Below are 15,523 nucleotides of genomic sequence, written 5' to 3'. Positions count from 1 at the left end.
CAAGTGCTTTTCGAGTTCATTTGTATGTGTGGAGTTGAGGGACACATTTAATGTTTGTCGCACAATCCCCTGCCATTCAGGCTGATGGATCTCTCTTCCCCTGCAGCTCCTAAGGCACTGCAGCCCTGGACACATCCTGCCTAGATGCAAGTATGCCAAACTCAAAACCCGCTCTGCTTGTACAAGGTATTGCCTGGTTGTATTTGTTCTAGCCACTGTCTTCCTTCCAGTGGTGCCTGTGAACACAGCAAGAGAACATGTTTTTTCCTACGTTGCCTGCTGGAACCTGGTGCTGCCCGGCTGTCCCTGCTTGGTGCCTGCTGAGCGTTGGCTGCCGCAGGACAAACCCACTCCAGGGACAAGCTGGCAACGACGGAATGAGGATGATGGCAGGTAGAGTTCATGCCTGTGCATCAGCCCCAATTGGTTTTCTAGTATAGGTGCAGGTAAATTCCTTAGAGAATCAGATAGGGAAGATAAACACTTAACACAGAATAAATGCAGACGACCCCACATAACCCTAGATGAATGGTTTATTGTCTTTGTGTTTGGATATTAAGGTAGAAAGGTCTCCAGTTTTTGATGGTTTTCCTCGGTGCTTAGAGCAGCCCAGTTGTTCTGCCTTTGCTGAAGATTTTTTTTCTTGGAAAACTTCTAGTATTAGCTAGAAAAATAATCTCCCCTTTGTGACAAAACCCTTTTGGCAAAGGTGGAAAGTGGTTTTGGTCTGTCTCAGCTAAACAATACTGTGAAATTTTATCTAATAATCTAGTGCGGAATTAGTTAGATGTGACTTTTCTTTTGCGCGCGTGATCAAGTTACAGTCGAGGACTAGATTTTCATCTGGTCTTGAGCTCAGAGGTAAACCCTGAATGCACTGATGCTGTGAAATAAAACAAGCCCTACAAGCCCCTGCAGTTGAATGCGGGTGCCAGGCACTACAGCATCCTGCCTGCCTGCCTGAGGGATAAGCCTGTCCCTTTGCAGCTTGCTGCTACGGTAGCTCAAAACTGGGATTTTAATGAACTTTCTGAGGGTTTTCAAATTCCAAGCACTTCTTACACACTGCTCATCATGGGAAACCAGTGCTGTGAGGCTGCTGCTCCCAGCATGGGGTCTTTCCCCTGCTGCCTGATGCACCGTATCGGACTATCTGGCTTTTTTTTTATATTATGTAGAAGAGAAATGTCACCCCTATAACTCGCCATCTTCACAAAAACCTGCTGTATTTTCCAAAGGTAACTCAAATAGCAGCGGGAAGGGGCTGTGTTTTCTGTGCATTTGTGCTACCATAATTTTTTGGAAAAGTATCCCCCAAACCTGCCACACAAATCCACAATGTTCACTCTGTAGCCAGCATTGCTTGTCTGGGCAGAGGTATAAAATGTCACAAACTGGCTTAATTGCATGAAACATGTAAGCCTTTGTTTACGTTTGCCTCTACAGAAAAAGGGGATTTCTCTTTCCGTCAGTATCAAGAGTCTCACCTGTAACTGGTAAGTAAGGGTGGACTTATAACAGCTATGGGAACGAAGCCTTTCCCACTCTATTAATGTAGGTGCCTCAGGTATTTCACAACACGTGTGGAAGACAGCCACTTCCATCAGTAGCCCTGTTTTCTTTGCAAAATGACAGCAATAATCTGGGAGGTGGAAATTAGACTGTGAGAGTTCTAAGCTCCAGTAGCTAATAGGGGTGTCTTAGCTCTTTGCTTTAACTTATCCTGGAATGGGCAATAACAGCAACAGGACTGTAACAGGGGATATACCCCTATAATGCCCTTACAAATGGTGTCTTTGCTAACCCAAATCATTAACGTTACTCTGGTTCTATTTCCACAGAAGCTGGTGGCCAACTATGCAACATGCTCTACGCTTTGTATCGAAAAGCTGGGCTTTTGGCCTGGAGTATCATGAAGAGTTAGCCAAGGCAATCATTTCACCTTTTGTGAAACGTATCTCTTTCTTTCTGGGGTGTAGAGGTTCACAAAACAGTTAAATAGAGAGTATTTGTAGTATTGCTGGAGCCAACAACGTCAAGAAACTGAAAGAGGAAGGGTTTGGTAGGAAAAGCTAACATCTTTCATTAGATCAACTACATGACTGGAAAAAAAATGGACAGTGTTACAGCACAAAAGTCCTTATTATTCAGCAAAAGAGATTGAGAGCGCCTTACAATTGTCTGTCTGCTCGAGCTCTATCAGATGATGTAATAAAAGACATCATTCCCTACAAATGCCAGCTCTCTCATATAGGAATTGTCCCTCCACACTGCGAACCCAGTCACAAATGTCACACATCCTTCCCCCAACCATGGCAAACCATGACTTGAAATAAAGCCCTGTATCAGAGCTGCTCTTTCTTCTACACCACCTCCTCTGGGGCTAAGCTCTAACCACGTAAAAACATTTACTAATTCGAAGCGAGTGGTTAACAGCTTCAAAGCTGATGCTGCACAGCACTGCTTGTTTGTTGCTGGGAAATCTCATTTCAAAAGCCAGAGCCTTGGGGTCACTTAGCACTTCTGCAAGATCAGGCCTTGTAACCTGTTACTGGCCCCAGTAACCATGGTCCCTTCCCCGCTCCAACTCCTTTTCTGATCATGTTTTACATCTTCCTTTTTGATACATTAGTATGGAAACAACCATTGAAAAAAAATATTCACAAGCAGGTGGTTTTGTTTTTAAATATTATCTGTTCAGTTTTCACCTTTCTAGCTCTGCACATCTTGGGGGGATTCTTTATCTCCATCTGCCACTAGATGGTATTGCTTCAGCAGGCACCTTCTGTCTGCTCCGCACCCTTGCTGATGGAGACCCCTGTCCGCACAGGCTCCGCGCTCAGTCTGAATTTTGAAATGCGCTCCCTACGCCAAATTGAGCTCAAATGAACAAAGTTCAGCAGTTCAGCAGTTACACAGGTTGCTTTTTCAGGTTGCTTTTAGTCTTTTACAGGCCAGGCTGTAAGGCAATTCACGGGGACCAGCTGAAGGGGCTGCAGCAGAATGAAGCTGAGGAGGAAAAGAAAATGCCCTGAGCACTTGGAGGTGCATGGCCAGAGTTACCAGACTAACAGGCTTTCTCGCTCCACTTGCTGGACAAACAGGAATCCCATCACTGGCAGGCAGAGTCCTCTCCATAGAGCTCACTGCGGGGAGCTGGGACAGGAAAGAAATTATCTGTACGGGCTTTATTCTTTATATTCTTCAAGCATCCCCTGGCGATTGTTGTTCAGGATAACATCTTAGAATAGCAGATCTTTGGTCTCTGCCAAGTTGTTGTGTACAACTGCTTGTGCTTGCAGCACAGTTTCTGCTTAAGGGCAAATTTTGTGTTTGTTCTATAATCCAAAAGGTAAGACAGGTCTGTGGTCTGCCTGAAATGTCAGAATACTTGATGTATAAAACCTGAAGCAAACCGACAAGACTTTGTGCATCAGATCTTTTCAAATAACTGACACAAAAATGCAAATAAATAGCTTTTTTTTTCTCACAGTTGCAAAATTTTTCTAATAGTTTTGTATTTCCCTTATGCACTCATGAAAGAAAAGCAGTTAAACATGCAGGAAATCATTCAGCAAAATTGTTATTAGTCTAGTAGATGAAAGCATCAGTGTGATGAGATATGAAGCAATTTTATATTAAAAATTAACGACTTGGGCTGTTAAGCTTTGAGTGATTTGCTACTCTCTAATGACTGATATGCATCTTTATGGTAAGTTTATATGATGTGAGACTTATTACACTTTTATGTTTCCTTGATTTGTTGTTTTGTTATTAAACTGTCTTATGTCACTGCTTTTCCTACTGGGGAAAGAAACAGGAAAGTCAGACCAGAAGTGGAAAGAACATCATGTATCTGGTGACTAAATGTTCGCTGCACCCACATTCATATTTTTCATATCTTAACTATGCACCATTTTTTTTTGCCAAATAATTTTTGTTCGCTAAGTAATCCATAAATAAACAAAACCTGCTCACGCATTTGGGTTGGTGTGGCTAACTGGAGTTTAACTAGATGTTTTTAAGAACTAGTTTGAAGTTTTAAGCTCACGTTACACAGCAAACCCTCTTTCCATCCCCATCCAACTGGGTATGGGCTACAAGGCACTGCCCTGGTCCACATTAGCCCCTTTCTGCCCCCCTCAAGAAAATCGTCTCTCTTGCTGGCTCAGTCAGCAATGGAATCAAATGAGAGGAGGGCTGTCACGTTGTAAAACAGCATAAAATTTGTTGGTTTGTAGTGAAAGTGTGACCACAAGAGCCTGACCTTCCTCTCCTGAACTGTACTGCATCTTAAAAAACAGGAGGGAGCTGCCCACTGAGCTACGTTCATTGCTGAAAAAAAATGCTTCTAACAAAATTCACCTTTTTTCTCACATTTACTGGGGAAAACATAATAAAAGGCCTCACTATTCACTATCAGAGGGGAGAAAATCAGTGCTGCAGATAGAATGGCACCTTCCCTCCCACCTGTACCCACTATAGCTGCTGGTGCAGCATAGTGTCCATTGGCTCTAGCCCAGATGAGGAAAATTCACTCAGAGTAAGCTCTGAGAGGAAAGCCCACAGCAGGAGTTACCAAGAACAAAGTGCTTATTTCCTAATCTTACTACTTGCACGGAAAACAACTCTTTTTTGTATTTCTTCTCTTCCAGGGTCATAGGTAGCAGGGTGCCATGCTGGCCCGTGAGAGAAAGAAGAGGTCACCATGCTGTGTCACGTGCTATGTGGCACCGCAGCAAGGAGCAGGGCAGAAGCCACAGTGCTGGGCTGCAGAAACGCTGGATGTCTGCACGCTGCAGGAAAACATGAGGAAAGTCATGTGTGGAGTCAGTGACTCACACAGTTAAGGTTTGGCATGGCTGAGTGGCATGGCAGTGACATGGTTTTACCATAAAAGGTTATTGCTGTGGTATATGAGATTCAATTAAATGGCAATGTTCAATTAAACGGCTTCTAGAGCTATTGTTTGGAAGTTGCAATGCTTTGCATTCCTGCTGGAGCTGTTCATTGAGTATAAACAATTAATTCCCTTGCAAATGAGTCTGATTGCATAGCACAGAGATCGTAACACTCTGGTCTTCTGTTGAAAAGCTGGGTTCAAGTCCATCCCTTGGCGAGTATTTAAGCAGAGTAGAGTGGCTTCAGTAAGAATGTGAATTAATAGCTTAAGCAGAGTGTCATCTTGAAAACGCTTACTGCTCAGCCAAGCTACAGGACAGTGAAATCCACTCGAGTCCTTGGCCTATCATTTTGCAGCACCCATTAGTTACACCGGAGACTGTTTCTCTCAGATTTTGACCAGAAATTTCATCTTTGGCTGGAGAAGGAGTTTTGATTAACTTTAGTGCCGTGAGAGCAGGAAACCTGTAAGAGCACAAAACTCCCTCCTAACAGGACAACACAGAGAAACTTTGCAGTTTCCCTTTACAGAATCACAGAATGGTAGGGGTTGGAAGGGACCTTCGGAGGTCATCTAGTCCAACCCCCTGCCAAAGCAGGGTCACCCAAAGCAGGCTGGACAGGAACACATCCAGGCGGGTTTTAAGTATCTCCAGAGAAGGGGACTCCACAGCCTCTCTGGGCAGCTCTGTCACCCTCAAAGTAAAGATTTGTTCCTTGTGTTGAGACAGAATTTCCTGTGTTCCAGTTTGTGCCAGTTGCCCCTTGTCCTGTTGCTGGGCACCACTGAGAAGAGTCTGGCCCCATCCTCTTGGCACCCGCCCTTTAGATATTTATAAGCATTGATGAGGTTCCATCTCAGTCTTCTCTCCAGGCTGAACAGACACAGGTTTCTCTTAGCCCTTAGCCTTAGCCAGTGTTTTTTCATTTATAGTGTTTTGTACTGGTGAGTTTATCAAAACATCTCAATAACATTATTTTAATGGGTTTTTTTGGCACCGAGACTGCTGCCATTTGCTGGCAAGCCTTGACCTTCACCCAGTACCTTCCAGTGCCGATGTGCTCTGCTGCCGTTTCGCCATGCACAGACGCTTTCCATCTCCCTCGAGTAAAGCGGCCTCAAGCCGCGCAGATCACGCCGCTGTTCCAAGGCCGCGGTGAGCCCGCGCGGGGTGGCTGTCCCTGCACACAGACAACGTCGTCCAAGCACAACAGAAACCATGGCCGCAGCCTGGGCCCCGGGCTAGCAGGCAGCGGCCGCCGCTCGCCACCTCCCCAGGCCCTCAGCGCCGGCCGCAGCTAGGCCGCCACTGCCCCGCGCGGTTGCTATGGAGACTACGGCGCTGCCGCCTGCGCATGCGCCCGCCCCCTCCGGCGCGTTTCCGGCAGACCAGAAGCTTCGGTAGCGCGGGGCGCTGAGGGCTCGGTGGCGGTGATGGAGCGTTACGGTCAGACGGTGCTGAGCGCGGCCTCCGCGCCCGACTTTAGGCAGTAAGTCCCGGGGAGGGGCCTGGCGGCGGGAGGGGACGGGCGCCCCTGCGGGCCGGCGGGGCCTGGTGGCGGGTCGCAGCCTGCTCGGGAGAAGGGGTGTCTGCTAGGCCGCGGCGGGCCGGGGTGGCGGCGGTCGGGGGTGGAGGGGGGAGCAGCCGATGGCGAGGCAAGGGGAGCGGCAGCTCGGGCCAGGGGAGCCGGAGGAGGTGGAGGAGGCCCCGGGTTTGCCTTGGCCCTGCGGTGTACCGCCGGGCAGCCCCGAAACCCGAGCGTGGAGGCTGGTCTGTCCCTTAAAACCTCCGTGTTGGGGCTGAGGTTATACACGAATATGTGTTTTTGCTGCGTAGGGAAGTGATGAGGGTGTGTCGGTTTAAGAAAAGGATTTGACAGCAGTGGAGTTCTCAACTTTGGTAATAAGCTGGAGGTCATTTTATTCTTTTATGGATAGGTGTTAAATAGAGAATAACTTATAATTTCCATACGGAGAGTTTGACTGGGGTTATGCTTTCCACCCTGGCAGACCTTGAGAAAAACTCTAGCAAAGGAAAAGATTCTGAATGTCTGGGTTTTTTAAGCTACTTAACATGCTACCTAAATGTATGTCAGTACACGATCGGCAAAAAGTGATGTTTACTTTAGCGTAAAAGTTGTGTGTGGCTGCACGTCGTTGTCTTTTGATGACTGTCAGAGGATGAGATTATTTTTTTTCCCACTTCCGCCTGTTTTTCCAAAGAAATGTTGAGAATAAAACGTGATTTCAAGTAATATTCTATAGCACAAATATGTCTTGATAAAAATTCTTGAAACTACTTATATAAAAATTGCTGTGAAGGTGCCTGGAAGTTTTAAGAATTAGGTATCCCTGATGTGAATTGGTTTTTATGCATATTTGTGTTTCAAAGCCTAAAGGACACATGCCATTGAATCTGGTAGTCTTTGAAAGTCATAAGGGTATTGCTTGGCTTACATGTTTCCTTCAGCATAAAATAATGTAGTCAGCCAAGCAGGGCGAGTGAAAACTGGTTGAAGCACATATGAAACCAAGCTGTATATGATGTTTTGTACATACAAAACCTGTTTTAGCAGATCAAGTTCAGGGAGACCTTACCAAGTACATAATCCCTCATGATTCTCTTGCTCAAGGTCTTCTAGGTTTAGGTCTGTAAAGGCAAAAAAAGTTACTTACATTTTTGGTGTATTGGCTCTATGTTCTGATTATTGCTACAGTTATTCTAACTTTCTCAGTAGAAACTGAGAAATTATCTTAAATAGAGGAACAATGCCTAGTAAAAAGGAACTTCACTTCCAACAGTAAGCCGTTCAAGTCATTCTGTGTACTTCCCTCTGTATCCTGGCCTGTAGGATTTGTCAGTTTTCTAGACTTGTATTTTTTTTCAAAAAAATAAAAAGGAACTTGGCAAGTTTTAATGCAGAATACTGTCATATGACAAGTGCATGTGTATCTAATATTAGATCTGTAATAATTATGCGAGACTACACCAATAAATGTATTAATGTAAACCCCCTATGTTGTTAATGCTTGCAAAGCAATAACAGGGAAAATCTAAATACTGTTTTTAGTCGTGTTTGTGAGCTTTGGCTGGCAGAATCATTACATTGTTTTTAATACTATGATTTTTCTATTGCAACCAACAAATGCATACTCAAAGTCTTTATTGCTTCCAAATGATATATGTACTCAATTCTTGAAAAGTAATTGGCTTCTGTTTGGGACAAGCTCTTGTCCTGTTTCAGGCGTATATATTGCAACTTTCTTCTGTATGTAACTTTTCTTATTTATTTCAGAAATGAGGGTTCATTAACATCAACTTTAAGAACACTTCTATTCTTCACAGCTCTAATGATCACATTACCTGTTGGGCTATATTTTTCATCAAAGGCTTATGTATTTGAAGGTAATTCTGTTTCTGCCAATTAGCGCTACTGTTACAAAAAAGAGGAAAAGCACAATCCTCTAATAACATCTTTGTTCACCTTCTTGTTTTGAGTATTTGTTTCCGTATGCAGACTAAAGGCCTTGTAATGTCTAATTAGAACAGAAAATTATATAAATGGTCAATGCATCCTTCCCTGCATTGTGGTCTGCAATCTGATATTTGCTGTTTGTTATACAGTGGTTTATATAGTATACAGGTACGTTGTTCCCCTTTGCTAAAGGGTAGCTAACACCACCCGGCAGCATCAGGGATATGTTTCCTACAGGTGTTGCAAACTAGTTGTGTATTCAAGACAGAATAATGTTGTTTACTGGGTTTATTTTTTGCTTCTTAGAACGTACTTGCATTTGTCAGTGTAAACCAGTTAAGTCACATACCCAGTTTTAGATAGTGAATGTGGTTGCTTGTTGAGCTTTCTTTTAATTAAAAAAACCCAAAAGCTAACAACCATCCATGTTCTAACCTTGCTTCTGCAAGGCTTTAATAATTTCCCAATACTGCAGGAGAGAAGTATCTCCTTGAAAAGCAGGGAGGAGGGAGGGAGGGAGAAAACTGCTGCTTTTAAGAGCAGTTTGTGAATATAAAACTAAGTTGTTCCAAGATGATTCTTCGTTGGTGTGTACTGTTGTATGTTGTTCTGAAGGCTGAAGTAAAGTAACCTTCAAGATCCTTTTAAGCATGTTGTTTTTGTTGGGTTTGGTTTTGTTTTTTTTTTTACCTGAGGTGTGGCAAGCTGACCCTTAACTTTACTGTGTCGGTTAACGGCAAGATGTGTCAGCATTGATAGGATTTGTGTTTGAAGGGTGGTATTTTTGGTGTGGTGTAATGTGTGGGGTTTTGTTTCGTTGGTTTTTTTTCTTAAATTAATGAAGAGAAAAGATATTTTGGTATTTTGTCTTCTGATATTTGAAGGCTTATTTCATGTGAGATGCATTCATGTATCTTAACTCATGAGGAATTATTGTTTTTTGGTTTAAATACAGAAGGTAGAAGTCCTCTAAATTTAATTTTGTTCTACTGTTTTATCCTGTTATATTGGCAAATAAATTCTATAATTATCCTACTTCCCCCATTTTCCTGCCCCACAAAAAGTTACACTTATGAAGAAAAGATGTTGAGGATTATTTTGTGCTGGAAGATAGTAACAGAAAAAGTGGATGTTATAAAACTCTTAAGCTGTTGACTTCAAAACCAGGATATTTTATCTTAAGTACTGAATAAGTGCAGTGTTGCTTTATTCTAGAAAGAGTTTCAAAGTCTGTAATGATCATGGTGAATTCTTTTCCTATAAATCTTTCTGAGCTCAGTCTTTTGATACAGGAGTAAATGTAACTTTGGTCTTTAGGAAGAATTGTGATTTGCTGTTTCAGTGTTCCTAATAACTAATATTCTTTACTCTCTTTATTTTCTCAGGTACCTTAGGAATGTCCGACAGAGACAGCTATTTTTATGCTGCCATAGTCGCTGTAGTTACTGTTCATGTGGTACTTGCTCTCTTTGTATATGTAGCATGGAATGAAGGTTCTCGACAGTGGCGGGAAGGCAAACAGGACTAGAATGAAGATCATCGTCATGTGATGCCTACAGACTGTAAATTAAATTTTTCTGAGCTGAAGGAAAAGCATTCTTCAAAATGTATAATACACGTGTACAAAGGTGAGGCTAATGCCTCAGCTCTGGTTAGAATAAGACTTGTGCTCATCTTGAATGTGTACCAGTGTTTTCTTTAATGCTGATGGAAGTTGTTCTTTAGCCAGGCTCTGCTAGGTGGAGCTGAGGAGGTCTTTACCTGGAATTAGAATGAAATAATTATATATTTTTTAAAAAAAATCTTGTAGCTATTTTTTGCTGTTCCTAGTATTTTTCTGGCTTGCTTTGAACATAATATTGGCATGAAGCAAGCATTACACTTTCAAGTAATTAAATTGCTAGTTTAAAAGGGTACATTACTCACTTTCCAACTACAATGGAAAAGATGGGATTTCACTTTGCTGTGGATAGTTTCCTGATTTGTGGGTGTCATGGTTCAACCCCAGCTGGCAACTAAGCACCACACAGCTGCTCACTCACTCCCCACAATGGGAAGAGGGAGAGAATCAGAAGAGTAAAAGTCAGAAAACTTGTGGGTTGAGATAAAGACAGTTTAACAGGTAGAGTAAAAGCCATGTGCGCAAGCAAAGCAAACCAAGGAATTCATTCACTGCTTCCCCTCATCAGGCAGGTGTTCAGCCATCTCCAGGAGAGCAGAGCTCCATCACGCATAATGGTGACTTGGGAAGGCAAATGCCATAACTCCAAATGTCCCCCCCTTCCTCCTTCATCCCCCAGCTTTATATTGCTGAGCATGATGCCACATGGCGTGGAATATCCCTTTGGCCAGTTGGGATCAGCTGTCCCCACTGTGTCCTCTCCCTACTCCTTGTGCACCCCCGGCCCTTGCTGGTGGGGTGGGGCAAGGAGCAGAAAAGGCCTTGACTCTGTGTGAGCACTGCTCAGCAATAACGAAAGCATCTCTGTATTATCAACACTACATAGCCCCATACTAGCTACTATGAAGAAAATGAACTCTACCCCAGGAAAAAAGCAGCACAGTGTGACAGACATAAATAATATATTTCAGAGTTTAGAAGTAATTGAAAAATACAACTGGTTAGAAACTCAGGTCATGTTTTTCTAATGTGAAATACAAAGTTTCTTTTCATTTTCATATGTATTTTTTTATTACAGTGTAAAAGTCACTCTTTTAATTTCATTTTGGGAGGATTTTCATGTTACTGCATTGCTAGTCTTTCACTCTTCTACAGTTAATCTTGATGATGCAGAGAAAATGGCAGAGCATTTTTTTATGTCTTTACATCTGTGTGTCTCCTTGGTAATTGCTAAAGGATGTAGTTGGATTTCATGTGGTAAAGTAATATCAGTAACAGCTGTAAGCCACTCTAATGGCTAGTAGAGGAATAAGGAGGAGAAAACAAGCTGTAGCCATCTGCAAGTGTCCTTTATGAAGCGGAACACAAGAGTGATCACATGGAATATTTGCTTCTCTTCATAAATATTAACTTGTAGACTGTGAAATGATACAATATGTTGATTGTTTTCTTTTTTCTAGGTTATGTGTAGAAACTTTGTGTCCTCAAACCACAGTGAGATTTTTGTGTTGTAGGATAACCTGAATTTCACTTCACTGTTGTACTGTTCTTAGCAAGCTTTTTAGTCTGGAGATGAAACATTTTTCTTCAGGTTCTAGCAGTGCATAGAACTTTCCTAACACTGGTGATAACTGTTAAGCTGTTGTGCTTGAGGTCGTTCTGTTAATTTGAGTTTTCCAGTTTGTTGTATTAGTTGAGCCTTTTTTGGAAGTGTTTTGCTTAATATAGGGCTTGGAATGGTTTTGGTGCTTCATTGGTCCATGGTAAAACTTACCTATAAATGCAACAAAAATCTGTTACCCATGCCCAGTGGCCTGCAGAATGTGTTCCCAGGTCTCGTTCATCTCATCTCCACCCCCATCCCAGGTGTGCATGAGCGTATACACCATGTCACACTAACACAAATTAATTTCTACATTTTGCTTCCTAAATGTTAACTTTTTTCTTCCAGAAGCCCATTGTCAGGTTGCTGTCAGCGAACTGGAGAACGGTCTCATAGTACTTGAAAAACAACTTTAGTTTGTACGTTGGCATATTGGCTTCCTGTTCTCCAGTATATGAACTGTACACTGTTGAACAAATACTGCCTTTTAATAAAAAACTACCCTGCAATACAAAATCCAGGAAACAAGCACTTGTGCTTAACAGGTTTTGAATAATCTCTTTAATACTGCTTATGTATTAAAACGATGCTCAGCTTACAACAAATAGATCAGGTGTGGCACTGTTCAGTAGCTTTTTTTTTTTTACTCTATTTATAGTGGAGAATAAATGGGAACATAATTGTCATGCTTTACTAGCTGGGTCTTGTGCTATATGTATTCTGTGTTTCACATAGCAGGATCCTTAGACACTAAGTTAATTTCCTAGGAATAATAGGGAAGTAATTGCTTATTATAATTGTTTAATTACAAAAATCTGAAAAGTTTGACCTGTGCTATAAGTTTAGGCACTATAATGTCTCAGCAGCTGAGGGTAACGAGCTGAGCGTTAATCCATCCATTGGAATATAATGCTTTGATCCTCAATGTTCTCCTTTTAAAAAGAGGCAACACGTGAGTCTCTGCATAGCGACAGCCATGTACTGGGTTTTTGTTGCCTATGCTTGGAAGCTGAAACAACCACTCAGGTAAGTGGTGCAACGAAAACAGTTAAGCGGTGGAATTACACCGTGACTAGGGAGCTAAAAGGACAGAAACTGCAGCCGTACAATGTAGAGTGTACATGGAGTGGATACCCTACTGGGACTTCTGTTGCGCCTTACCAATACTAAGATTTATTATATTTCATGAGCTTTGTTGTGTTCTCTTTAGGTTGAGTGTTCCCTTTTATGTATCTGATGTTCCTGTTAAAGTCAAAGCAAATTCTCCTGTCAATTTTTAATTGTTTAATGGCCATTGTGATTCTTACAGGGTTTAAATAATGCAGTACAAATATGGAAAGTGATCAGAGTTGTGGAGTGATTAATATTGTTGTTGCTTTGTTTTTTATTTTCTATAAAATGATGTCTTTTAAAGTGGTACTGTAAGTTTGTTCATTACTAGGAATAGATTTGAGACAACTGTTGCTCAAGACAAAATTGGGAAAACTTGGTGTGCATAAGCCATTCAGTACTACAAAATTGCGTCTCACTTAGTGGGCCATCATGCGTTTGTATAGGTGGACAATTAGGCAGTTTAGCTAAAGCAAGCAATGCTGTCTAGCAGTGAGGAAATACCTTGAGACTGAGATCGTAGCAGAAATTTTCTGGAATGTTTTCCAAGACTATAAATAATAAAGGCAGTGGTGGGAATTGAGAAGTGGAAAATCAGTGGCTTCTCAAAATGAGTTTAGTTTTCTTCTTCTGCACTTCTTATCGTCTCTGTTTTTTTAAATGCCTGCAGAACGTTGTGGTGGGTACCCAGCCCATGAAGGTATGCAGCTTTGGTTTGTGGTTAGGGATGCCTGACTTAATTAATCTGTTAAGTGCTAGCACCAAGTAGGAAGTCTCCAGAGAAAATGGTGATGTTGGTGATCATGTTGTTAACAGGAATTGTTTGTCATACCCTAACACTGACTAATGTACAAGAACTTTAAGAAGTCTTTACAGTATATTTGAAGCAAAACAAAATACTACTTACCTGTGTTTTGCTAAGTAAGACACGGCCTAGTAATAACTTTCACTTAACATTAAAACCAAACAAAAAACCCTATACAAAAACCAAACGAATCAACCCCCCAAAACCCCCAGCCTCCTGTGTAATTTTTACAGTGGTGGTTGTTGGACACTGTCAAGCCAGTAGGAAGTTGAAGGATGTAATTTTGCCACGCTGCTAATGCAGCATGACAAACTAGGTGGCAGGCTTTTCTACCTGATGCCTGTCACAGGGGAAGGGAGGTTGTGCTAGCTGAAAAATTACGTTCTCAGTGCACTGGTGAACAGTCAAATGTCTGATGTTATTGCACTTTTGACGTTTTTTAGAATGCTGCGCAATTATTGTAGTTAAATAAACTGTGTTTAGGCTTCTGATCGCCCACGCAATTGGACAGGGTGTGCTCAAAGCCTCCAGGCAGGGGTATTGTTGGTAATAGCTCAGATGAGTAAGAGATGGGAAAGGAGAGGGCCCTTAAAATAGCAAACTAAGACACAAATGTATTATTACAAAACAACATAATCTGAGTATGACTGAAATTTAGGTGGGCTGCAGCCCATGGGACAAGGGGAGGAAGGGGTCCTGTGCAGCAAAGGAGTGACTTGGGGAGGTGGGGTGGAGATGGGGTATGGTGAGGACTGGAACGGGCTAGCACAGCTTGCTGTATGATGACTGAGGCACCGTACGTTTTTGTTTAGAAGTGTTTATTCCCCTGTTCTCCAGGGGATTATGCAGAGCCATTGATCTGAAATATTAAGTGTAAATCATACAAAATAGCAAGCCAGTTCCACTTTTAACTTCCAATTAAAGTTGTTCATAGGTTGACAGCTTTGCAATGTGTGATCTGGGGCACATCAGCTTGGTCTTGTACAGACTAGCATTGTGAGTCATCTCTTAGGGCAGGGTCAAGCCCTTGGAGTGTAAATATTTCTTTAAAAACACCAAAGAGCAACTGCCACTCTAATGTTTCATTAGCTCTGATGAACTCTCAGTTTAAGGAAGACACTCGAGCTTCTTGTTTCAAGTTCATAGAAAACAGTGCTTGCTGTTTCTCTGTGAGGGGAGGCTTGCTTGTGCTTGAATGGGGCTTGCAGCAAGGACTGTGTCATTTGGGGCCCCCTCAGTCATTGTCTGAATTTCTGAGATGGTGGGATACAACTTCAGTCCCTTTGTTAGGAGGGCGGAATCAGTGAGGGTATAGTTTAAGATGAGAGACGAAGGAAAACTCTTGGGACTTGAGTGCTGTTTGAACCTAAAATTGTAAGAAAAAGTAGGGGAGAAGTCAATGGGGATTTCTGTAGAAAGCAGGGGTTTTTTAGGTGCTGGTCTCCCAGTTTGCATTCTGAAACCAAGAGACAGAGCTAATGGTGGTCCGGTTTCTGAAGGCAGGGATGCTGACTGGGAAGCTCAGTGGTGAAGGATGACCAGGGAGAGGAGCTTGGAAAGCTGAGTAGCTAACTTGGTGACTGTCCAGCTGAATGCCTGCTACTGAGTTTTCTTGATGCTGGTTTGCTGTCACGTTTCACAACCCTCTTTTTCCTCTGGAAAAAAAGCTGTTGATGCTTATAGTTGGCACTCAACACAGTTTAGTTTAATAGTTTTAGTGTAAATGGCTCACAGCATAGGCACAGGGGGTGTGTTATTAACTAAAACTGTTTTTAATTGAAGGATGATTTATGAGTGAGAGTAACAGAGTAAAAATTAAAGAAACAAAACTGCCGTGGGTGTGGGCCAGTTCTGCAGGCAGCACTGAGGAGACATTTAATACCTTTGCAGTTTTCATCCTCAAGATGCAGAGTTTCTCATAACTTGCTTGACTCTTATTAATAAGGCCTTGCTGCTGTCGGAGATCAACTGGAAGTACCGAAGTTTATCTCCACTGCTTCGTACA

General features: G+C 42.3%; 1 protein-coding gene across 2 annotated transcripts; it reads left to right on the top strand.

Moving 5' to 3' along the window:
• Window positions 1-6,251: 6,251 nt before the first annotated feature.
• Window positions 6,252-13,022, top strand: VMA21 (vacuolar ATPase assembly factor VMA21). 2 transcript variants are annotated; one of them, XR_012589138.1, is made up of 4 exons: window positions 6,277-6,393; window positions 8,200-8,309; window positions 9,765-11,280; window positions 11,328-13,022. XR_012589138.1 is itself a non-coding variant. In XM_074601604.1 (3 exons), the coding sequence occupies exons 1-3, from the start codon at window positions 6,338-6,340 to the stop codon at window positions 9,905-9,907; spliced, it is 309 nt and encodes a 102-aa protein (XP_074457705.1). In that variant the 5' UTR covers window positions 6,252-6,337; the 3' UTR covers window positions 9,908-13,022. The 2 variants fall into 2 exon arrangements, 1 of the variants encoding a protein (XP_074457705.1); XM_074601604.1 differs by having other exon boundaries at window positions 6,252-6,393; window positions 9,765-13,022.
• Window positions 13,023-15,523: the final 2,501 nt, after the last annotated feature.

This window comes from Larus michahellis, chromosome 9 (genome assembly GCF_964199755.1).
Source record: "Larus michahellis chromosome 9, bLarMic1.1, whole genome shotgun sequence".
Taxonomy (NCBI): domain Eukaryota; kingdom Metazoa; phylum Chordata; class Aves; order Charadriiformes; family Laridae; genus Larus; species Larus michahellis.
The sequence above is the reverse complement of the archived record's forward strand: the minus strand, read 5'-3'. Positions and strand labels throughout refer to the sequence as shown.